Source organism: Leptonychotes weddellii, chromosome 3, assembly GCF_054177405.1.
Source record: "Leptonychotes weddellii isolate Sample4059 chromosome 3, ASM5417740v2, whole genome shotgun sequence".
NCBI lineage: Eukaryota > Metazoa > Chordata > Mammalia > Carnivora > Phocidae > Leptonychotes > Leptonychotes weddellii.
The window spans coordinates 167,222,943-167,248,251 of record NC_138371.1 but is presented as its reverse complement, the minus strand read 5'-3'; the positions used below and the strand labels follow the sequence as shown (position 1 = coordinate 167,248,251).

Genomic DNA, 25,309 nt, shown 5'->3' with positions numbered 1-25,309 from the left:
AAATGAGTCAGAACACAGTCAAGTTCACTTACTGCAGAGAGAAGCAAAGGAGAGGGAAAGTAGCCTAAGGAAGTTAAGTTTACAGTCTCCATTAGGGTTTTGTTCCCACTTTAGCCTATGACTTGCTGGCTCAGATACCTAGCTGGTGGCAGTCCAGACTAAGTTGGAGTCACTCATGTCCATACCAAAAATCCACTATCTTGCTTCATGATATGATGCCCCTTTGCCATTTAAACCACATGGGTATGTGATGAATTGATAAAGAAGATGTGGTGTATATGTATGTATGTGGGTGTGTATAATGGAATATTACTCAGCCATAAAAAAGAATGAAATTTTGCCATTTGCAATGACGTGGATAGACCTAGAGAGTGTGATGCTAAGTGAAATAAGCCACTTAGAGAAAGACAAATGACATATGATTTCACTCATATGTGGAATTTAAGAAACAAAACAAAGGAGCATGGGGGGGAAAAGAAAGGAACAGAGAGGCAAACCAAGAAACAGACTCTTAATAAAGAGAACACACTGATGGTTACCTGAAGGGAGGTGGGTAGAGGGCCGGGTTAAGTAGGTGATGGAGATTACAGACTGCACTTGTTGTAATGGGCACTGGGTGTTGTATGGAAGTGTTGAATCACTAAATTGTACACCTGAAACTAATACTACACTGTATGTTAACTAACTAGAATTTAAATAAAAACTTAACAAAAAAATAAAAATAAAACCCATGGGTATGTGTAGACATAAGCGGTACAGATAATGTGACCCTTAAGATACTAACCTGATTGCTAAACTCCTGTCATTTGACTACTTTGCTAATATGAATGACTTTTAATAAAAAAGGCACTTTAGATTTGTGCTTGTCTTTTCCTATTCTGTCAGTAAATAAGTAAACATGATTTGAGGTGCAGGAAGGAGAGAGAAAGGCACATGAAAGATGCTAACATATTTATCTTGTTCATGGAAAGATTTGGATCTTGGTAACTTTACATTAAGCTTGGCATTTCAGCAATGACGCAGTGGAGTGGGCCCTGAGCCAGGTTAACTGGCATTTCTATGACATCATTTTAGCATATTTACGATCATGCTTACAATGTGTGTCCTTCTTACTAACAATTAACCTCATAAGACAATTATGAGGACAAGAGCTCTGCAAAGAAGTTGCATTTTCTGTCTCAAACCCATCACAACGTGGGGAGAAGTAGTGGGGGGTGGGAGAGATGACATGTGTTCCCGGGGCTGTCTCCCACTACTTTTTTATTCTTCATCTATCATCAAAAGGGAATGTGTTTCTCGTTCCCTACAAAAGTCATCCTCTCGTTAACTCAGTGTTTCTTTTCATGTGGTTCCCTCTACCTAGAACACATGTTTTTCAAAATTACTTTCTGTCTAATGCTACTCTGCCCTGCAGACTCAATTCCAGCTTCACTCACTTCATGAAGCCTTATTTGCACCCAAATCTCTTTAGAAAACAGTATCTTCCTCTTCTCACTCTCAAGACACTCAGTCCCCTTCCCACCACATTGGTCACATCTACCACAAATCCTTAGCGCAGGGAGCAGTAAACTTTTTCTATAAAGGGCTAAACTGAATATTTGGGGCTCTGTGTGTGGGCCACACACTCTCCACAGCAACTATTTAACTCTGCCATTTATAGCAAGAAAGCAGCCATATGCATACAAATGAGCTTGGCTGTGTTCTAATAAAACTTTATCTACAAAAAAAGAATGCGGCCTCCTGATCCTTGTTTCCTTCCCCTGGCTTAGCACAGAGATACATGGTAGGGTGGTCAGTAAATATCAGGTGGATTAAATGTTATAAGCAACACCACTAAGGAAAATATGATGCATTAACTGGCTATGTGCTATCGTATGATCATACATTGAATGCATCCATTATGCGAATATAGCACAATGGCCAGCCCTATCAATATTTAATAACTTCTTATGTGTCCAAGAGGGGAATCATAGGGTTCTGATTAGCTCTACAACCTTAAAGCTTAGGCAAAATGATGACATTTTGCCTCGTTGGTTTTCTATTAAAACGGAAATCCGCAGAGTATATGGTTTCATGAAGATTATGGCTGAGAGCCAGAGCAGACTGTTTCCCACTAAAAGTATCTGGTTTGCATTTTTATATTGAATAAAATCAAGCAAATAACTGCTAGAGCTCCACACTACCTCCTTCACTGTGTGTTTAGTGTTTTAATAGAAATAAATATATAACTGTAGTAACAAAACTATCATAGTTGTCACACATTTCATTTTTTTTTTTTAAAGATTTTATTTATTTATCTGAGACAGAGAGAATGAGAGAGACAGAGAGCACATGAGAGTGGGGAGGGTCAGGGGGAGAAGGAGACTCCCTGCGGAGCAAGGAGCCCGATGCGGGACTCGATCCCGGGACTCCAGGATCATGACCTGAGCCGAAGGCAGTCGCTTAACCAACTGAGCCACCCAGGCGCCCATTTGTCACACATTTCATTTTAAGCTCACTTAAAGAAATTGGGATTGAATTCAGGTCCAATTTTCTATTTTCATTTCAAATAGATTTTGACAGTATTTGTTGCAGCTCTTACTAGGAAGTTTTCGTAGCCAAAGGATTTCACTGGTTTTCAATTTACCATATAAAAATTATGCAAAATGTAATAAAAATTGTCTATCATTTGGATCGATCCCTATCTTTGACACAATATGTTCTGTTGCCAGAGATAAAACATTTAAGCAAGATCGCTGACTGTAACATAAAAAAAAAAATATTCATTCTGTCTTGGAAGATACAGTTTTCTGAACCACAGACTAGAAAAACCTCAGGCAACTAAAAAAAATACTAAGTCTGTTACTTTCCACTGAAATATCTTCTACCATCTTTTTTATAAAAAACATACACAATTATTAATTTCACCTTCTGAATTTCTTCCTGTCCTCTAGGTTCTATTGAATATAAAAATGGCAAGAAGAAAGGCAAGGTAAAACAAAGAAGGAGAAATAAGGAACAGGGCCAATTATTTACCCACTGGACAAAGGAGTCCCTGAATAATCATCTTGTATGAGGCTGCCATTTCTACTGAATTTGGCTCTTTTCAAATCTTTTTAGCAATTCCCTTCAATCTATGCAAATTATGCTTTTAGTTTAGCAAGTGCTGCTTCCTCATATGAGTGAGAGATTTAACATTGGATTTAATCAGGACCTTCCAGTAAGCCACCAGTTCTGGGCACCTGCACCTTTGGCCTCCTTGAGGACAGAAAATGTCCCAACACTCAGAGGTCCCAGCACCTCATGAGGACATAGAGAAAGGATGTTGGAGGCACCATATTTAGTTCTCTCTGGATCCCAAACTTTTTGTCTCCACCCTATCTTTTAAAAAGTCATAATAAATAACATCTACATTCCTGAGTTTTTGTGAAATATAGGATGCATATACAATTTAAGACATTCTAGTAAGTTTTTCAGAGTACAAAGAAAGCAAATAATAAACAGGCTTTTCTCTTCCAAGGGACCTTCTCCTATTGTGGATCATTCCATGACAATAGAACAAATAGAAGCCATGGCAGAGAGCACTATGAGTTCAAAGTGTGCTCAGAAATCCATGGAAGACCGCCTGAGGATCCACAGACTGATTTTTCATCATTTAATATGACAAAATACAGATTTTTGTTTCTGGCATGATTTACCAATTCATTGATATTCTCCCCATTTGGTGCATCACTAAAAGCAGCACCATTCCTTCCAGATAAGGAGGAGTAAGACGTTAATTTCACAGGGTCATTTCTTCATCTTCTTTGGCTGCGGTCCTTAGCAACTATGTTTAAAATGCCACAACTTAGTGCATGACTATTCCAGAGTCTTCGAGTACGGGTGGATGCAGTAGATCTAAGATATACTTAGAATTGAGTAAATCTGAATCCTACTTGCTGTCTCGAAATATTGTGGGAAGAACACACAGGGCTCCCTTGTCACTTGAAAACTCTGTGCATTTTCCACTGCAGCTAACTTACAATGAGATATTTAATTAGGCCACTGAGAATTTTAAAATTATAATCAAAATCACAACAGGTGGTGTGGTGCTTAATTTAAATGTTTGGAGATCTACTTTCTTGAAATTTTAAGTCTACAATCCTATATTGTTTGCAATAGGCACTAGGTAGGACAGCAGATCTCTAGAACTTATTCATCTTACATAGCTATGGCTTTATACCCATTGAACAAGTCCCCATTTCCCCATTCCCATCCCCTGGCAACCACCACTCTGTTTTCCGCTTCTGTAAGTTTGACTATTTCAAACACATCTCATGTTAAGTATCCCTAACACACACACACAACATACACACACACACACACATGCAAAGGGAGGCATGGATATGTTCATGACCTTGACTGTGGCGATGGCATCATGGGTGTACACAAACTCATCAAATTGTATATATTAAATATGTGCAGTTTTTTGGTTTATCAATTATACTTCAATAAAGCCTTAAAAAAGTTTAGTAAAAATATAGAAAGATTCTCCCCTCCCAAAGTTATTTAAATTCACTGGAGGACTTCCATTTTTTAAATCCATTTTCTCTGTTTGAAATAATAACATCTCTGTGTACATGAATAAGAAAAATAATGATTCAGTTGTCAAAAAATCAGAGTAAAAATCACATAGTTTAAAAAAAATACATGAATCATGAGAAACTTCTCTGATAAATAAAACAAGAAAATTTAAAGATGTGCTTTGTCAGTAAAAGAGATAAATTATGGCTGTAATTGAAAAATCTCCAGATGGTGGGAATTTGGCATGCTATTATTCTTTGAAAGTATGTTCCTACCTAAGGGAATCGAACCAACTTGCTTAATTCATTAATTAAAATGTACTAATTGATAAAAATGAGGACACAGTTTCTATTTTCTAAAAGCTACAATATTAAATAATTAGCCTCAATTTATCATTCTTCCTCCACTTCCCACCTTCCCTTGTGGGAGTACATGCTTATGTGTGCTTAAGGACTAAAACATACCCAATACCTCTTAGAACAAGTCTGATAAAAGAAAACCAAAGGGCACAGAGGACAGGTAACAAAAGCATGTGAGATTGCAGACCAAACAAAAAGATGACTTAGACACAAGGACAAACGATGATGAAAGAAGGCAAATACAGCAAACACAAACCTCTGAACAATAATGCCTACAGATAAATCATTTGTTTGATGATTATAGAAGTCAATGAAAGGAGTTTGATAGATGGTAAGCTCATAACACTAAGCAAAATGTATCAAGAAAAGTTGAGTATTGAAATTGTCACTATTGGTGGGCGAAGGGAACCCCTGTTATGCTCCTGGTAGGAGAGTATATTGGTACATTTTTTCCAGAGAATATGATTTGCTTGGGCAATTTTTTTTTATTGAAAAGCTTTAATATATTGGTAGGCATTTAGATGTACATCTAACCAATCCCCCCTCCCTCCCCCAAAACCCTGTTTGTTTCTCAGGTCCATAGTCTCTCATGGAGAACCGACGGGCCTTGTAATTGCTTTCCTCACTCATGTAAGCACAGCTGCAGCTGTCATTCATAAATGGCAAAACTAATCCTTTATAAGTTTTCATATTGGCCATTTGCTTTAAAACATCCAAAGCCAATGAATTTGCAAAGATAGCTCTGTGAGAAAGGAAGGGTCTCCGACCACTGGTCCGAGCACTGGACCAGCTCTCATAAATCCCTGGTCTTCATTCTCAGAATCCTCATATTTTGTTATGATTCCCTGGGAAATCACTCCATTCATCAATACCTCCATTTTCCTGCGAGGAAACTGGAGAAGCTTATTATTTATCTCTAAAGTACTTTAAAAAGCTTAAATGAACTATAAAAATAATAAAAAGTCTAATTCCGTACATAATATTCAACGCCTTTTTAACAAAATAAACTTTAAATATGTCCCATTGCTTAAATATGGTAACTAATACATTAGTGAATCTCTAGAAAGGTAAGAGACAAATATGTGTTTGTCAGAGTTATCAAAGGCTGGTATCCACAATAATTAAAATCCACCATAATTTTCTTATCCTAACACCATATTAAAAAATTTAGGGACAAATGAAAAACAACTGGTAATATATAGTGATTTTCTATGTTTGAGAGATACTTTATAGGCTTTTCTTATTTTTCCATCATAAATTTGTTATTTTTAAACAATGAATGAATGAATAACAGTAGTCTGAAGGACACTGATTTTTAATCTTTGTACCTTTAAAAGCGTGACAGGCTTACTCAAGCTCTCTAATGATGATATTTATTAATGCAGGTAGAATAGTAGTTTCCATGTGGGGCTGCTGGTGAAAAGCGGTCAAGTCAGAAATAAAATTTATGAAATGAAAATTTCCTTCTACCCATACCCTAACCTTCTACTTATAATCAGTAGGGATACATAGCAGAATATGGGAAAATAACCTATGATACAAATAATCTCAGGGACTTTGTTTTCTATGTAAAGAAAACTCTAAATAGTAAAAAAGACAAATGGTAACAAATAACAGGAAAGATGTAAGGAAACTGGAACCCTCATGCACTGCTGGTGGGAACGTAAATGGTGCCCCCATTTTAAAGACAGTTTAGGTATACCTCAAAAAGTTACACAGAGTTACCATAAGACCCAGCAACTCCATGTATATGTATATACCCAAGGGAAATTAAAACACATACCCACACAAAAATTTATACATGAATGTTCATAGAATATTATTCATGATGGTCAAAAAACATAAATAACCCAAACGTCTACTAATAGATGAATGGATAAATATTTGTGGTATATCCACACAAATGAATATTATCCAGCCATCAAAAGGAATGAAGTACATGGATAAATCTTGACAACAGTATGCTAAGTGAAAAAAAGCCAGAAACAAAAAGATCACATATTTTATTATTCCATTCATATGAAATATCCAATTAGGCAAATCCATGGTGACAGGAAGGAAATCAGTGGTTTCTAGGGGTTGACGGGAGAAGAGAATGAGGAGTGACTGGTAAGGCATGCAGGATTTCTTTTAGTGGTGATGAAAATGCTCTGGGATGAGATAGTGGTGAAGGTTGCATAATTTTATAAATATACTAAAACCCACTAAGTTGTATACTTTAAAAGAGTGAATTTTATGGTGTTCGAATTATATCTCAATAAAAAATTTATTTTTCAAAGAGAAAACTGCAACATAAATTAAATTTCTGATCTAACATTCAGGTAAAAGGAAGTCTTTCTCTTTTTCCTCTTTCATGAGCAAAATTTGTAATAATTTCAATTACCAGTTCCTCCAAAGGCATATTTCATATTAACTTTGCCATTTCCATGTGAGAGGTGAAAATGCATTTCTTACTTTGATAAATAAAAAATAATGGAACCAGCTTTCCTTTAGATGAATTCTTCTTTCTCTTCCAATTTGCACTTGATCTGGAACCAAGAGCACACCCGAGGCTAAGTGCCTTCTAAAACAACATAAGCTTATTTACAGCTGTCTGTTTATAGGATGCTTTTTCAAAAGCCAACAATCTCATTGCAACATTAATGAGTTTCAGAAATGTCGGTGGACAGTTAAATGGTCTCATTTGGAAAGTTTTGAGCAAATATCCAAACTTTTTCTTGAAAAAGTATACTCTTAATCCCATTTATCTATTTCACTCATCACCTCCACCCCCGCCCCTCTGGCAACCACTAGTTTATTCTCTGTAAGAGTCTGTTTTCTTGTTTGTCTCTTTTTTTTTCTTCGTTCATTTGTTTTGTTTCTTGAACTCCACATATAAGTGAAATCATACAGTATTTGTCTTTCTCTGTCTGATTTATTTCATTTAGCATTATACCCTTTAGATGCATCCATGTTGTTGCAAATGGCAAGATTTCATCCTTTTTTACAGCTGAGTAATATTCTATTGTGTATATACACCACATCTTCTCTGTCCATTCATCTGTTGATGAATGCTTAGGATGCTTTCATATCTTGGCTATTGTAAATAATGCTGTAATAAACATAGGCATGGATACATCTTTTTGAATTAACATTTTCATATTCTTTGTGTAAATACCCAGTAATGGAATTACTGGATCATATAATTCCATTTTTAATTTTTTAGATTTTTAATTAAATTTCTGTTTTCCACAGCGGCTGTACCAATCTGCAGTCCCATCAACAGTAGACACAGGTTCCTTTTTTCCACATCCTTACCTACACTTGTTATTTCTTGTCTTTTTTATTCTAGCCATTCTGCTAAATGTAAGGTGATACCTCATTGTGGTTTTGATTTGCATTTCTCTGATGATTGAGCATCTTTTCATACGTCTGTTGGCCATTTGTATATCTTCTTTGGAAAAATGTCTATTCAGATACTCTGCCCATTTTTTAATCAAACTATTTGTGTTTTTTTTATTTTGTTTTGTTTTGTTTTGTTTTGGTGTTGAGAGGTGTAAGTTCTTTATATATTTTGGATACTAACCCCTTATGGATCTATCATTTGCAAATATCTTCTCCCATTCAGTAGGTTGCCTTTTTCTTTTGCTTCCTTTGCTGTGCAAAACTGTTTTTTTTTTTTAATGTAGCATTGAACTGACCTGAACTAAACTGAAATTGAACAGACCTCAAAGCTAAACTGATGGTATGAGTAAGAGTGAGAGAGAGAGACAGAGAGAAAGTGTGTGTGTGTGCATATGCGAGACAGAGAGGAAGAAAGAGAGAGATTATATTTCTCCATATACTTCTAGTAATGGAAATTGGATGTACTGTTAGTTCTAAAAAGACTAATCTTTCCTTATCGAGGCATCTCAGCTATCTGTTAAATAAGATACATGTGAACTGAATGCATTTGACTCACTCATAAGATTAGGAGGTGGGGACACAGCCTGAGAGCCCTCACTTACCCCTTCCAGAGCAAGGCAGATTGGAGCTTCCTTGGCACTTCCTGATGCTCTCCTCTGCTGACAGTGGGCAGGAACGTGGGTGCTCACACTTTTTCCCATACCAGCCTACTTTGCAGTCACATCTGCCACAATTACACTGCCCATGACCTTCACAATGAGAGTGTAAAAAAATATGAAAAAATAGACAATGAGGTCAGAATTAGTTTTCATTTCAACAGTGAATATCACAGATGAGCCAAGATTTTAACACCATATTAAACACTAAAGTGAAGGCACATTTATCTCAAGTTCTTAAATACCTGATTTATATTGATGGATCATGAGGGGTAAAGAAAAGCAACTACTCCTGATAAGATAAATGGGTTCGTAGGGCTATAAACGTGAATCCATCAAAATCCGGGTGCACGTGATTGTATTGGTCTGCTGGGGCCTAACTGGAGTATTTGATGGATTTGGTAATTAATTCACGTGGAGGAAAGCCATAGGAAACTGAAAACAATTTGCTGTTGAAACAGGTCTTATCTTGTGGAGTCCCCCACACTTTTCATTACCTTTTTTTCCATATACTACATGCTTAGCCTAGGGACTCTTACCCTAAAACCAATAACCTCTGTGGAGTTTACATTCCCTGAGGATCGATGTAGTATACACAAAAGAGGTCAGGAAATATATTAAACTTCTTTACACATGGTCACAGAGCCTATAACGAATTGTGATGAGTAGTGATATGGTTTCGCAAAAAAATGGCCTATGTTATCAATCAAATAAATGGGTTCAAATCCCGGTCCTGCTATCTATAAAGTAGATATGTCAACACATCCGAGGTTTAGTTTCTTAATTTTTGAATAAGTTAATAATACATTATCTATCACATTTATCAGGAAGTCCATAATATATCTTAAAATGCTACATAAAAGTGAGTTATTGTTATTTTTATTCAAGTCCACATACGTAAACAACTAGGAATAGAAAGAAAAGCAAGAAAGCTGAGCTTTTCTTAATTCCTAATCAACATTCAGATAGTCATTTTTACAGATGCAGGACACTGTGGATTTCTAGAATTGCTGCAAAAATGCATGACACTTTTTTATTTTAAGTAGGCTCCACACCAAATGTGGATCCCAATGTGGGGCCCGAATTCTTGATCCTGAAATCAAGACCTGAGCTGAGATCAAGAGTTGAATGCTCAACCGACTGAGCCACATAGGCACCCCAAAAATGCATGAAAAAATTTTAAAGGAAGTGGAATTATATTTTCTTGAAGTAAACTGAGTATGATGTTAATGGATGAAAATCTCTGCTATTTTGTCTTTGGCATCTGATATTAACATAATTTATACAATATGGAAACTGTTCTTCAGTACAGACCAGCCCTGTTTTATCAAGAGTCCCTGAGGTTTGTGGGCAGATATCTATCTTTTGACTTGGACGAACTGGACAATCCACATATCGGGAAGCTTTTCACCATCTATTAACCTGGTTCTTCATGAAATAGATCATAAAATTATAGGTCAAAGTAGAGTGAGATATTAGGGATCAGTGAATCCAAATTTTACATTTAATGCTATGTTCAATTCAACATACATCTATTGATCCCTTACTATGCAACAGAGTCTATACAACGAATTCCTGTCACCATTAATACTCTGCTTCGAGCTCATCATTTTAAAGGAAAAGAAAATTGTGTTTGCTAATAAATATGTATGACATGTCAATGTGATCATTGAAACCTTTAAATATAAGAGTTTTTATTATACTAGTTTAACTTATTGGCAATTATATGTCAGAGGTTGTTTGGCTTCGTGGCGTTTTGCCCATTTCCCAGAAGTTCCTACCCTTCTTCTCCATCCTCATGTAATTTAAAGCAAAATTTCCAAACAGAGCTACATTGCAAAGACATAGATACATAACAATTCTAAAACAGATTTCAACATTTCAAGTACAATAAATTTGGCTGTTTATAGAAGCCAATGGCTTTGAAGACAAGAGGTCTCATTCCTAGGACACTTAGATCTACAAGGATACTGGACAAAGTACAGAACATGCTGCCATTGGTGAGAGACTAGTTGATACTTTAACAAGAACAGTGAAAACAGTTATATTGAAGCGGGGGGAAGCTTTACTTTTAAAAGTTGCAAATAGCTCTGAACATTAGAAGAAAATATTCAGTAGGAAAGGATGCCAAGCAGTCCCTGACTACCCAGGACACCGCCACCACACACCGAGCATGCAGTCCTGGTCCCCAGGCGTGGAATGAAGCAGGAGCTTCATTCTCCCTGCACAGGGAGAGCAGTGACTGAAGGCAGAACATTCTCAACTTCTGTGGTTGGAATATAGGCTTCAGCGCAGCCATTAGTTTCTATCTCAGGTTCGTTCCCATGTCAACATTTCAAACAAAACTCGTGGTGGAGTGAAACGAATTCATGGAGACTGTCAGAAGTTATGAAGAAGATTTTTAGAGTTAAGATCTGGTCCCACTAATAACAAAAGAAGTCAGAGGAATTGTGGATGCCTTGACACATTTTGGGGAAAAAAAATGTAGCTGCTCTAGAGCTAGAAGAAATCTCTGAAAGTCTCTCGCCATTATGCTCCAGATTCACTCTCTGTTTTCTATCATACTGGTTTCCTCACTCGGTTTTTAATCTCTATGCTTTCCTCCCTAAAGTTATGCCTTTTTTCTATCTCTTCACTATTTCTGTGCTCTGATACAGGCACTAGGGGGAAAAGCAGCCTATGCGGTCCTACACCTCTACTTCCTGTGTGTTCAGTGCAGCATCATGAACATTCTCAAGAATCAGTCCTATAAGTTTGTGCATCACCTCTAGGCATTGCCAGGCTGGGAAGAACACATACAATGTGTCCCTCACTTTTGCCACATTGTGTGATGAGCCCCAACCTCCTGTGTCTTCTGCCTCAGCCTCAGCCTTCACCCCATCAAAGTCCCCTCGATAACCCCACTGTAGTCCATTGCTTAGGCACTGGAATAAATTAATGAGACAGTGTCCCTGCTGTGATTGGCTGCAGAATGAAAGATTTTGCCTCTAAATAGGAAAGTGTCACAGTGGGAGAATATTATTTAGGTCAGGATGGCCACCGATCCTCCTCAAATCACCTGCTTAGGAGTCTCTTCTACACTCTGCCCTCTGAAGTCAACATCCATTGAACAAGCTTGGTCTGAGGAAAGAAGGGTTATTAAAATATGAATGACCTAAGTCAACCATCTATAATGAATGAAATTGCTGAGAGTCAGTGAATGCATGGCAACCACTTTAAATGGTGACAGCAGGGATATATACTGTTTCTTAAGGATTTTATTGTTTTGGGAAAGTAGAAATATCTAAATCAAATGTCCCAGTGAGGATCACAGAGAAGCAAATGTGAAAGTAATAAAGAAAGTTTAAATAATTCTAGTCTAATAGGATTAGGTTAAAACATAAACATAACTTTTAACTTTAAATTTTACTTTTACTTTCATGGTAACGAAGATTATAGCCTCGTGTTCAAGTATATTTCAGAACATTATGGATCTCACTTTAAATGAAACTGTACCTTTTCTATAAAATCCTTTATGATATTTCATCAGTGGAGTTAGGAAATCACTTAAAATGCATGGTATTGATATCAGATTGTGAAGCTGGCATTGAGCCTTTCAGGGAAGACAGGAAATCATAAAATGCAATTGCAATTTCTCTCCTGGAGTTACTAGTTTCTCAATTTCAGTATAAAAGTTATGCCAAAGAGGGAGAAAAGGGATCATTTTATAGGGATAAAATGAAGATGAAAATGCTTGGTGTTGATATATAAAAAAGAGTTTAGAAATGGTAAGATCTGTTTAGCATGAAAATCTTTTCAACTGCCATAATATACTATAGCAAGTCTTTTCCAAACAAACAGTGAAAGATGCATAAAAGAAGAAATTAGGAGATCTGTGTCCTTAGTCTAAATACTAAGTCCACCTTTCTGGCCCTCATCTCATTTTATCTTTAAAATGACAGAATTAGAAGAAGTGAATTTTACCACACTGAAATTTCATACTTCCATGCTAGTTTGTCAGATAGATAGATAGATAGATAGATAGATAGATAGATAGATAGATAGATATGGCCTCCAGGTGTTAATTTCATTGCTTCTAACAAGTATTCCTTTAAACTCTGTAGGCAGAGGATCAACAAATACAGAATGTTGTTGTTTATCCCTGATAGGAAACATGTGAAGAATGCACATTAGAGAATAGCTTTCAGAAGACCTATGACCTGCATTAAACACACACACACACACACACACAGCAATGAAAGAACAACATGGGGCCCACATAGTGGGATCGCAGCCCAATCTGTACCACACGGGCAGGCAGTTGGCAACATGGCTAGACACCCAGTGGCACCATGGCCGTGGCCATGCTGGGCATGCAGGAGCTTTAAAGGCTCTCAGGCCATTACAGGAGAGGGTGATGACACCAAAACTTATTTTTTCTTTGTAATCATTGTGCTCTTTGGAGCGAAGTCATCTCAGAAATATCAATCCAGGATGAATGTAGTTGCTCCATTCCAGACAAACATTCTTCTGCTGTAGAAGATATTCTTTCTTTTAAACTGATCAAAACTTCTCTTGAACTGGAATCTGACTTTTACAATTAGCTTCTTATGAAGTAAGATGAGGACCATTAATAGGAAAAGTTTGGGGGAACAAATTAGATCTAACTAGTACTTGTTATTTAAAAAAAAAACCCATTTGATATATTTATTTGATTTTTCTTTCAAGACAATGCAAACTGAAGGTACTTAATCATGTCCTTCAGTTTCTTTCCATAATGCTTTGGGAACCCGCCATGATAAATTCCCCCACACAATATGGTCCTATCAAATGATTCCATTTTCCAAATTAGTGGAACGCTAAGCCAGGACTAACTTTCTATTTTCACCATTTTGATAGGCAGACCAAGTTGAAAAATAAAGTTTAAGGTCACACTGTGGCATATTTTAGCAGTTACGGGTTTTGGGGAAATAGACCAGAGTATAAATAGCCGTCAGGAATAAAAGTTATTTCAGGACCAGGAAGTAAACTCAGTGGAGCAGCTCATAGAACAGCAGTAACAAACAGAGCCGCTGGTACACTTCGGGAGGGTTGGTCATGCCCTGGTCATTGTAGTTACGCTCAAATTTTGTTAATAGCAATGTCTCTGAGGTGTTGTGTATGTTGTGTATGTACGTGTATCTGAGTGTGCACATGAATTATATATGTGTATATGTGAGTTGTCACACACACACACACACACTAAGTGGATGATGAACAACAAATAGGAATGAAAGAAGAAATAAATAAAACTGATTTATTTGGGAGCAGGGAGCAGGTTTTAAAATACTTGTGTCTTTTGTATCCAAAATGTAATAGGCACAAATATTTATATTTTAGCGCATTATTGAATAGATGAATGGACTCACTGGGAATGAATGAAAACAATGAGAATGTCAATTAAAAGAGCAACTTCAACCAACTCACCAGGAGATTTCCCTGGGACTCAAATAAGAAAAACACCCTGAGGATTGCAAGAATGGGAGCGAAATATAAAGCTGCACTTCATCTGAGCCTTCTTACATCCCAGCCTTGCATAAACCACTAGAGAACATTGACGTAGTTGGGTCACTCCCGTCTCCTAACACAGAGGCACTAACATCCTCAGCAGTCAGCTGCGTGGCATCCTTCCCGTGGTGCAACTCCGACAGACAAGTAAGACAATTGTGAAGACTAATAAATCACTTAACAGAATGTCTAGAATTTGACAGGTTTCCTGAGAATGAAGAAATCCCAGAGATGGGTGGCCTGCCCCAGATCATAGCGACATTCAGAGAAGCTTTGTTTATAAGAATTGTGAGCATCCGGAGGACAGTTCTTCCTTACCAAAATAAAGTAAAATTGAAGAAGTTTGTTTGCATCACTTGGAGATCAAATCACATGAATACTTAGGTTCTGTATGTGTTTCCAGGCGACACTTAATGGCTGTGTGAACTCTGTCAAGTTACTTAAGTTTTCTGAACCTGTTTCCTCTCCTGTTAAAATGCAGATAATAATGTCTCCCCCTTTGAGTGAGGGTGAACATAAAATGGAATGAGGGGTGTGAAATGGGCTAAAAGAGTGGGGTCTTGTCTTGTTGTCTGAACCACAGCCTCTTGCTCCATCCCTTCTTCCCACTGCCAGGGGTCTGCCCCCACAGTGCGGAGACCACAAGTAAAGGGTTAAGCATTCTTCTCTAAACTCCTCCCACGATAAACCTGACCTACCACAGCCATAACCCAACAGCTTCCCTTTCCTGAAATCTCCTAGAATAGGGAGGAATGGAAAATGTGAGAAAGAGGAAACTAGGGGCAGAAGGAAGAAGAGAAGGAAGAGATGAAGTGGAGAATTTCAGCTTCCAAGGAGGCCTCCTTTGGACCTTTACCTGCCCAACCTAGAGTGGTAACTCTGAGTCCAAATGACACGCAGTAGGAATTGTGAGCTTATAATAAAAGGATTGAAGTGTTAACTGAAGTTCATTGCCCGTCTTCACCCCATGAGCCCTCTCCCTCACCGTGAGACAGAACAGCACATGCGACCCTGAGTGGTCACTATTATGTAGCTATTCTGAATGTTTCAACCCCACTCCAAAATCAAGATCACAGGTTTATCAAGGAAGAACACACCCTATGTAAAACAAACAAACAAACCAAAACCAAAACAATAACAAAAACCAAAACCAAAAACAGTGTATCAGAAAGTCACAAACTTATAATTTTTTTATATAGCCTGATTATCTCCTTCATTTTCCCATTTAAAATTGTATGAATTCATGTTTTATCTCACAATCTTAAAATGGAATTCTTAAATGACATTTCCTGAACCCTGGTATAGTTTTAATTACCTATTCTCGGGCTCTAACTTCTCATGTTCAGCCCTGACCCTTCAGACTCACATATTCAACAGGCTGGAAAAAAAAAAACCAACTTTGGATTGCCATTGGTCCTTTAGGCTCAATATCTAGAAATGAATTTGCCAACTTCCTTCTGTATTCCCTGTTTCGGTAAATGGTACCCAGACAACCAGACTGGAAATCTGTGAGTGTAGCACTTCGCTGCCTAAAACCATCGTTAGCTCCCCATTACCTTTGGAATAGAGTCTGGTTCTGCAGCAAGGCAAAAAGACCTCTAGTTCTGTTTCTCGCCAGCTTTACCTTTTGTCACTCGTGCACTCTGGTGATAACTAAACTGATTCTAGTCCCCTGCACAGATCACACACTTCTATTCTCTTTGCCTAGGACGTGCCTCTTACCTCTTTTTACCTGCGGGCCTATCTTTTAGGTAAGAAGCCCACGCCCGACATTCTCTACACCATTTACTTATTCAGTTTGTTTGCTGCTCTGAGTCCCAATGGCATGTAAATTCCATCAGAGGAGGGATGTGATCTGTTGTGTTCGTTGCTATGTCCCCAGCATCAACGGCCGGATGAGCAACAAATCCATGATTCTGCAAATCTCCCATACCACAGTTTAATAAAATTTCATGTTTATGTGGCAGTTTTGTCATTGTTGTTTTGTTTTGGTTTTGGGGTTTGTTTTGTTTTGCTTTGTTTGTTTTGCTTGTTTTGCTAAACAGTACATTTCTTGAGGGTAGAATCTATGAATTTTTGTATTCTTAGATCCTAATATCTTACGTAGACCCTAATATCTCACGTAGTCCCTCTAGCAGAGTTGGCTCCTGATAAAGGTTTGTCCTAGTACACAAACATTTTTTCAGTAAAGAAAGAACCTTTATATTTCTTTGGATTCATAGACCTCGTTAACATTGTGATCCTGTGATCCTGTGAGGCCTTGAGCAGTTTATGGAACTTTCCTGGGCCTCACTACCCCCGTTTGTAAAATGAGAAGAAACAGATTCCCCACCTCGTAGACGTTTACAAAAAAAAATAAATGCCACAATCTGGAAAGTGCTTAGCACGGTGTCTGGCACGGCTGTCTCATTTCCATTGTGTCAATATGGCAATAATAACCCTCATATATAATGAATAACAGAAAAGTCTGGAAAGGGCATCCCCTCAAGAGAAGGGTGTTCATGGAATGTTCAGGAAGTTCTCCCGAGCATGAGGGATAGTCAGGAGAGGGAAGCTCTTCTGCAGTGGGAAGTTTTAGCAGCAGGCTCCTCTCCGTGGGGCCAGAGAAGCTTCCACAGCTGCACAATCGTGATTAAACAGGGCAGCTCTTTATCTCCCTTTGCTGGCAAACCTTCAGGAGACAGTGGAGTTTCCTATCTACTTACACACCCATCAAGCAGTTCAGCTTAAAAAGATGTATATGCAGATGTCTCTGTCTCCTGGGTGGTCAAATATAACCGGACTGAAAATCCATAACTCCAGCTTTTGCTCAATGACACTTTTTCAGATAACCACCTTCTGACCACCTTCTTTTTCCCTTTCCACCCTGAGAGGTTCTGGCAGGGGGTGGTTTTCCTTTGCACTTAAAACTGCAAGCTCCCTAAAGCCGAAGATTGATTATGTTTGTCCCCTTCACTGCTGGAACTGAAAGCCAGGATGCTGTCCAGACCCTGGTAAATGGTATCTGCTCTATAAATGTTTATGGAACAAAATTTTTGAATCCACTTACTGATATTGAATCCTACACTAGTCTGCAGAATAATCTTAGGATATAAATTATGCCAAGGAATTAAGGCATGAAAATATCCAGGAGAACTGTGTTATGTGAAGTTGTGTAATACATGAGCATAGCTGTTCTCATGGTCCCCATCCTGGACGCCGTCATTAGTCTGCTGGTTCTGTATGTTCAGAGCTGAGCAACAGATATCTGGAGGAGGTAGTTCTCCTTGGTGAGGAGTTAGACTAGTTTTAAGAAAGTGAGGCCCTTTCATCTCTGGTCTTTGCCAACGTGTAAATTCTCTGAAGGTTTTCCAAGGTATTCACAGGAGCGCTGTGACTATCAAATGCTTTCCAATGCACAGATTCAGTTCATGCATTCATTCATTCATCATTCATGCATTTATTTTGAGAGAGTGTGTGAGCGGGGTGGGGGGCGCTGAGGGAGAGGGAAAAAGAGAATCACAAGTAAGCTAAGTAAGCTCCACACCCAGCACAGAGCCTGACACGGGGCTCGAGCTCATGACCCTGAGATCATGACCTGAGGTGAAACCAAGAGATGGATGCTTAACCGACTGAGCCACCCAGGGGCCGCACAGATTTGGATCTTTTTCAGTTTCTGTGAGAATCAGAATGAAGCTTGAAAATAAGAAACGAATATATATATATATTTTATTTTATTTTTTATTTTTTTACTTAAAAACAGGAATGAGGAAAGCAATGTACCTGAACAGAAGTCATCGGAGTATCTGTCATAGACAGCCCTACAGTCCCTCTCATCACACTCACAGGTGTCCCCGTGAATATCTCCCCAGTCTCCAGTTGGGTCAACATCGTGGCAAGAACACTCACCACACACACAAGTACCTAAGTGAGAAAAAAAAAATTGTATATGGTTTTAGTGAAGAAAAATCATGGAAGAAAGCATCTGACACATTGCTTTTTAAAATCTTTTGCTTATTGTGTATTTGGAAAATACATATATTGGAGAAAAAAAATTCTACCAAGGAAAAACACCATCTAAAGTGGACAGTAGAGATTTTTTAATAAACAAAAGTTAGTATCTGTGTCTATAATTGTGTGAGGTTGTGGGACGTGTCGTCAGCACGATTCTGGTTTCTCTCTAAAATAATATCAAAACAAGAACATGAGATAGAATCCTTGCCCTCAAGAAACTTGCCGTCTATTTGACAAAAAGAAAGCTAACGAAAGACTGTAGGGTCATGCACCGAAATGTAAAAGGTGGTTATATCTGAATGTTTAAAATGTATTTTAAAATATCCATATCTGTATTTTAAAAAACAAATACACGTGGCTCTCCTAATAGTATAATTGTTGCAGGGGCAAGGGGTGGGGATGGGTATGTGCTAAAGTGGGTCCAGCGTGAAACTGAATGAGCCATTTGGGCAATGCAGGACATGCTTCTGTCCCCGATGAGCTGTGTCTACCACAGAGGCTTTTTTGGCTTTGGAGATGGGCTAACAAGGAAGATGAGGTAGGTCTGTGCAGGGATTGGTGTCTCTCTCTTGGCCCAGAAGCAATGATGGGGAGGAGTGCTAGGGGAAACATGGCCGTTACCTTCCGGGGGGAATAAAAGGACTCATGGCCGTGCTTCCCCGACTCAGACTCGCCTTCAGGAACCCCTGAGTCTCACTGCTAACCAGCCTCGTTCAGGCATGGTGCTTTCCTTTCTGCCTTTGGCGGATCTCCAAATCGGACCCCTCACGGGAAAGGGGAGGCAGGAGGTGAGACTGCAGAGAGGGGGCGAGTCATGTGTGTTTCTGAAGGACCTCTGTCTCTCAGAGCCCACCTGCTGCAGAACCCGGCCCTGCTCCACAGCCCAACCATTTCCACTTCTCTCCTCACTCCTTGCAACACCTAGCTGCTTGCTTCCCATGGGAACACAGCACAAGCTGCATACCCTGACAGCATGATGGTGACCACTGACCCTACTGTATCAATACAAAGAGCTCAGGCAGCAGCACATCCTTATATAGTAAAGGAAAACATAACATGAATGAGTATTATGATCTATAGTCAGACCGATTCTGCATAAATTAAAAAGAGGACTTTTCTTTATGATTTTTGCTCCAAGTTCAGGCCTTTTGCTTTCCTTTCCCTGCATACAGAAATGTGGCCCATTTTACTCTTCCATGTCAATGTTTTCTGCCAATTTTTCAAAAGATAGAATCGGTTGTGTGTTAAGGTTTTCCGTGGAAGCAGGATCTATTAAGAAGTACCATTCATTTATAGACATGAAAAAAAGAGTTTTCCAACTTTCTAGATTTTTATAATTTCATAGAAGGAAAAATGGTCACTTATTTATATCATCAGGTCGGCAAGGAACAGTCTTGCATGGTCCTCTTTTACTTACAGTAGAGCTAATAAGGGGAAAAATGACAAGTATTTTCAAGGGTTTTTAAAAAGTGTTGAAAACTGATTTGATTTGATATCAACAGTTAATTCACGTTAAATTACATTTTAGCAATACTAATATATTCTTAAAGTTCACGTCAGAGGTCAGCATCAATTTTCTATGGCTACCTGACACATAGTTTCTATAACTCTTCAATATCATTTTTATTACTGCAGATAAAAGTGAAGCCACTCCAGATCAATTCTGAATGACAACCACGCCTTCGATTTACTCATAATGAAGACAAGAGAGTTTCTTGAATACTCTCTAGATAATTAGATGCTCATGCTGGAGATGGTTCTGTTAGTGAAGAGACATTTAGCAGAAGTATCTACAAGAATTGGCTTTTAGCTGTCCTGTGCTATTTCTGAATGGCCGCCAAAGAAATTACAGTCCCTACATTAACAACGGGTTCAGTGAAGCTTAAAGAACTATAGCAACTTTCTTATCCTTCTGCTTTTTTACTCAATAAAAAATGAGAGAGAAGACTGTTGGTATAGTATGGACTTACATCGAAGTCAAACACCATAAAAGACAACTTCCTCCCATACTGAAGGAAATCCAGAGAAAAAGAGTGTTAACAATTAAGAGCTTTGTTCCTCCCCCCCCGCCCCAACTCCGTAGTAACGTGAATGAATGACACACCTCTGTTACTGCAGATTTTGCCATCTGGAGATGTGCATCTTCGCTTGCTCTCCCAGGGGGTGATATCACACTGGAATTCACATTTATCTCCATGCCAACCAGACCCGCAATAACAGTTTCCACAGTAACACTTTCCATGGCCTTTACCCAAAATGAATTTTATAGAGTGAGGGGAAAAAAAAGCAACTTTTAAAAGCAAAATTAACTTTCTACCTCTTCATGATCATTTTTGCCTTTTGAAATAAAATATACCTGCTCGACAGTCCCTGCTTAAAATAATCAAGTTATAGATTTGCATATACCTATGTAATTATACACGCAAAGCAAGCCAAAGTGTCTTCTAACTTGTCCTAGCCAGGTAGCTGATTAAAATGAAAGAAATTTAAAGAAATGACATGAAAGACTGTGAAAGCCTGTCTACTACCTTCCGATCTCAAAGGTACAGCATCCCAGTCAAATGTATGTAAGCATTCCTTCGGAGGGTATTTCTGGAATTAGTCATCCAAGTATTTCATTTGAAATCAACCACTGAGAAGCCAGGGGTACATATTTACTTGGATGCATAGTATTAATGACTGAACCATTTCTTAAACCAGGGGAAATATTTCATCTTTCCATTCAAATGTGTCCCACAGGCTGCTGTGTTCTACCATGAGGAAAAGAGGTTTTCTGTTAAATCAGTGTTTAGTCTTCCTTTGGGTCAGTAAACTATCATGGACCCTTGGCCTCCCGATCAAATCCCCCTCCTATTTGTCAAGGGGACAGAAATGATAGGGGGGGCGCCCCATCATTTTGTGTTCCGAAGCCACCACACCCCTCTGGCTCCTGCCTCTTATGAAACCTTACCCTGCTCCTTTGTACCTACTTCCCAGCAACCCCTCATGAGCTGTAACATCCTGGCTTCCTGCACCCCTACTGAGCAATCTTTCTGGCTCCCAGAAGGTGGCAATTCTATGTGCCTCAAGTCACTTGCCACGTTTTCTCTCTAAATGAGCTGTAATTTGGATTTCCATGGAAAACCTCTTATTAGCCTAACAGTCAATGATCGTTTCTACAACAAGTTTTCATTTTAATTTGTTCACATAGGCAAATGTAAGGGCTATCTAATGATTTCACCAGTGATAAAATATAAAGGCTATACATTTTATTTATGAACTCAAAAACATCTCTCCTGTACCCACACAAAATACATCCTGGGGCTGTCTCCTCAGGAACTTACACTGGAAAACAGCAAGACAACTGTGTACTAAAACCTTTTCTAGAAGTCAATTTTTTTTTAATTTTTTAAGACTTGATTAACTTTTTAAACCAGAATTTATTTCCTCTGAAATTTTAGGAAATTTATGTAAGGTGCTGCGTACGTAAGCATTACCATGACATTAACAAATAATCCCAAATCTACATTCTTCATACCCAAATTCTTTGTATATTTATAAAACTCAAAATTGAATTAGGGTTTTACTAAAACATCACAGAGATACAGGTGAATAAGGAAAGAAGAATCACGTCAAACTACATTTGTATGTAGATAGGAAAAATTAAGCAGATATCCTCACAACCCAAATGAAAATACTGTTAACAAGCCACATGTGGATAATTGAGATAAAATACAAGCTTGGGACAATACACATTGCACACAATAAATATCCACTCTTTGCTTTGTATAAACTGATGGAGCGAGAAAATCTCCTTTTAAAGTGTTCCACTGATGGGCTGTACAGTCACCTCTCAACAGATTGGTTTCATGCGAATGACATGTAGAAAGATCTACAATCCCAGCCAAAGTCACCCTCAGAGGAGTGCTGAAGTGTGTGGTCAGAGACTTTGCACCATGAAATTGCTTAAGCCTCAAACAAATGGAAATGGTTAGTGGCAAGGTTGGGAGTCAAACATTTCCTGTTGTGTTGCTTCAAGTTAAATGTTTACATTTACACATGCAAATAGACTTCGCTTTGGTGGTGTGCATCAGAACACACTGGCTCCAAGCATGTTCCCTACCTCTTTTTTGGTCCATCATAATTGAAAATGAAACATCAGGAGGATAGATACATAATATTTGTAGGTGGATTTACCTAACTCTTCTAACTATTTTGGATTGAGTCCATTAACAGAATTGTCTGAGCAGCATCTAGCTTAGGTCATTGCCTTGAAAAACGTAACTTTTTGTATTTGTCTGTTTTATCTTGGTGGGTTGTACAGCAAGGAAACCAGAGGGAACCAAGCAGACCTAAAATAAGAGTATCTGGATGACCGCAAGAATTGAAGCTACAATTTGTTTTTGTAAACAGAGGGAGAGCTTGTCCTCCTAAGTTAGTGACACTTTCTCTATGGCTCTCTGGCTCCTCCTGCCCCATTTGTCCCTGATCCTTCCAGGGAAAATTATCTTCTGAAATCATCCATTCTGCATGCAGAATAGGATTCCATGCATTGGAATCTTGTCGGAGATAAATGAAATAAACAATTGCTTATTAATGGAGAGATGAGGCCAGCAGTAACCAGGCTGAAGCATTTACATTTATGTAAACTGAAGAGATTCTCGCTGCTCTCTCCTTTCCTCTCCTGTGCTAGCCATGGGTGCAAATATAAACTCTGGGAACACGCTTGCAGATAGGTAAGCAGAAGAGAAGAATACTCTGGGTGATGAGGAGGGGCTCTTCTCATGGAGCTCCAAACCCCAGGGCACTGATACAGCTCTCCATGGGTAGGGTCAAGGGCTCAGTCTTTGGTGTCCGACAGACAAGAGTCTAAATTCCAATACTATTGCTGGAATGACCCTGGGTGTACTACCCAACGAATGTGAAGAACTTATTAGAGTCCTTGGCGCTAGGAAGTGTGGCACATGCAATAAATGCTTCAATAGAAAAATGGATTGAGTAATGGTGTTAGAAATACCCTAGAAAGACAAAAAAGATCACGAAAAATGTTAATCTAAGTATGGGGTGGCAAGGGACAGATTCTAGGCTAGTGATCCTTTCGGCCTCCAGTGTCTCCAATGGGACATGAAACTATTTAAAGGCTTATGATTTAGAAAGGGAAAATAGAATGAAATTAACACATGCAACTGAGAGACTGACTGGGAGAAAAGAGACAACATAAAAGTGCTGCACGAAGCAGGGAAGATGAAGTACCGGTAGGATCACTCTGGAACCACACAGTTGGTCGGTTGCTATAATGATCGGGCTCTCCCCTGGGAACAGTCTGATTTTGCATTTAAAAAGTACTAGTCTACCCTAAATGCCTTATATGAGGTGTTCTCCAAATAAACATAAATTCAGATTAAATGAGTAAACAGTGCAGGAATGTATAGAGTGACAAAAGTACAATAAAACAGGTGAAAAATCAAGGACTTTTACTAATTTCTACGAAGTTAGTATACCTACCTCCACATATTTCTTCTGTTTCATCGTCTATGCATTCTCTATCGTCACACTCACAAAATTTACCATAAACGAGGCCATTTCCATCTGGATTATCACACTTACACCTGCCACAGTGACATGTACCTAAACCATTTAAACAAAGCAAAAAGTATTTCTTAAGTGCATATAAATGATCATCGATGATTTTTAAACTCTTTCAGAGACAGAAAAAACTCAAATCAATTTAATATTCCAATTATGTAATTCTGTGGGTAGGATGAGATAGATAACAACATTCTTACTTGATGATTATAGTACAACAATTATATTTTATGGCACATAGCTATTATGATTGACCTCTAATAGTTTCATGAATGGAAATTTGACCTCCCCAAGTGCAGAGCTACTTCATACATGGCCATCCAATCAATGCACGAATGACTATCTTGCAATTACACCTGGGTCTGAAGTGAAGTAAAGCAGAAAATTCTAAGCTTTGTAAGGGAAGTAGCCTTGCTTATCTTCCTCACCAGTATTTATTCAATGCTTTGCACAATATTTGAGCATACTATTTATATAATAAATATTTGTGGAATTCATTATCAAATGCATAAATGAAAAACTTAGAATCTCCTAATAATTTCACCTCTACAGTGTTAAGCTGATCCACACATCCTTATGACAATGGGACCAGAGCAGGTTTTCTCAGGTATAGTGTCCCGGGACCTCACCAAAACCTCAAGGAGGCTCACAGTGAGTGACACAGAGGCACTGGAGTCATCTGGTATACCATACGCCATAGACTCTGCCAACTTTGAGGATTTGACTACAACTCCTGAGAGTGATCTCACTGACAGTAAAACAGCACTCAAATGATACTGAGAAGTAGAATGTCCATTTAAGGAACCCTCTTCTTAATACTTATTTTTCCATTTTTAATCGATCATCATAGCAACCAACAAATATGAACTGAGACTTTACCACTCACCAGATCACATCCTAGACTGTGGAAACATAATGGGAGATCAAGTCAGCCATAATCCTCCTCTCAGAGTTTGATATGAGAAAACCAAAGTGATAAAATAAATGGAGAAGTGCAAAGTGTTGCAGAAGAGCTTAGCAGGGGATTTAACTGAGACCTGGTAATCAGACACAGAGTCCTTGGGGAAGTAGATCCTAAACGAGGTACTGAGAGCAAAGTAAAAATAATAGGTAAGAGAAGTGAGATGGTGGGGAGGCCCACTTCCCGCAAGAGACAACAGCAAAGGCTCTGTGGTAAAAGTGGAAATAAGAAGAAAAAGTCCAAGATGGCTAGAACATAGGAAATGATGTGGAAAGTGGCATGAATTGAATAAGGCATGTGGAGGTGCAGTTTACAGAAGTCTT

The 25,309-nt window shown here is 38.4% G+C and overlaps 1 protein-coding gene across 5 annotated transcripts in view; it reads right to left on the bottom strand.

Moving 5' to 3' along the window:
* ITGBL1 (integrin subunit beta like 1) overlaps positions 1 to 25,309 on the bottom strand; it is a 244,585-nt gene that overhangs the window by 128,306 nt on the left and 90,970 nt on the right. For all 5 annotated transcript variants that reach the window (XM_081815180.1, XM_081815178.1, XM_081815177.1 and 2 more), the window contains exons 4-7: positions 23,945 to 24,067; positions 20,565 to 20,705; positions 18,230 to 18,370; positions 8,888 to 9,034 (exon numbers count right to left, since the gene is read on the bottom strand). In XM_081815180.1, the coding sequence (XP_081671306.1) occupies positions 8,888 to 9,034; positions 18,230 to 18,370; positions 20,565 to 20,705; positions 23,945 to 24,067 (552 nt within the window). The remainder of the gene's footprint in view (positions 1 to 8,887; positions 9,035 to 18,229; positions 18,371 to 20,564; positions 20,706 to 23,944; positions 24,068 to 25,309) is intronic.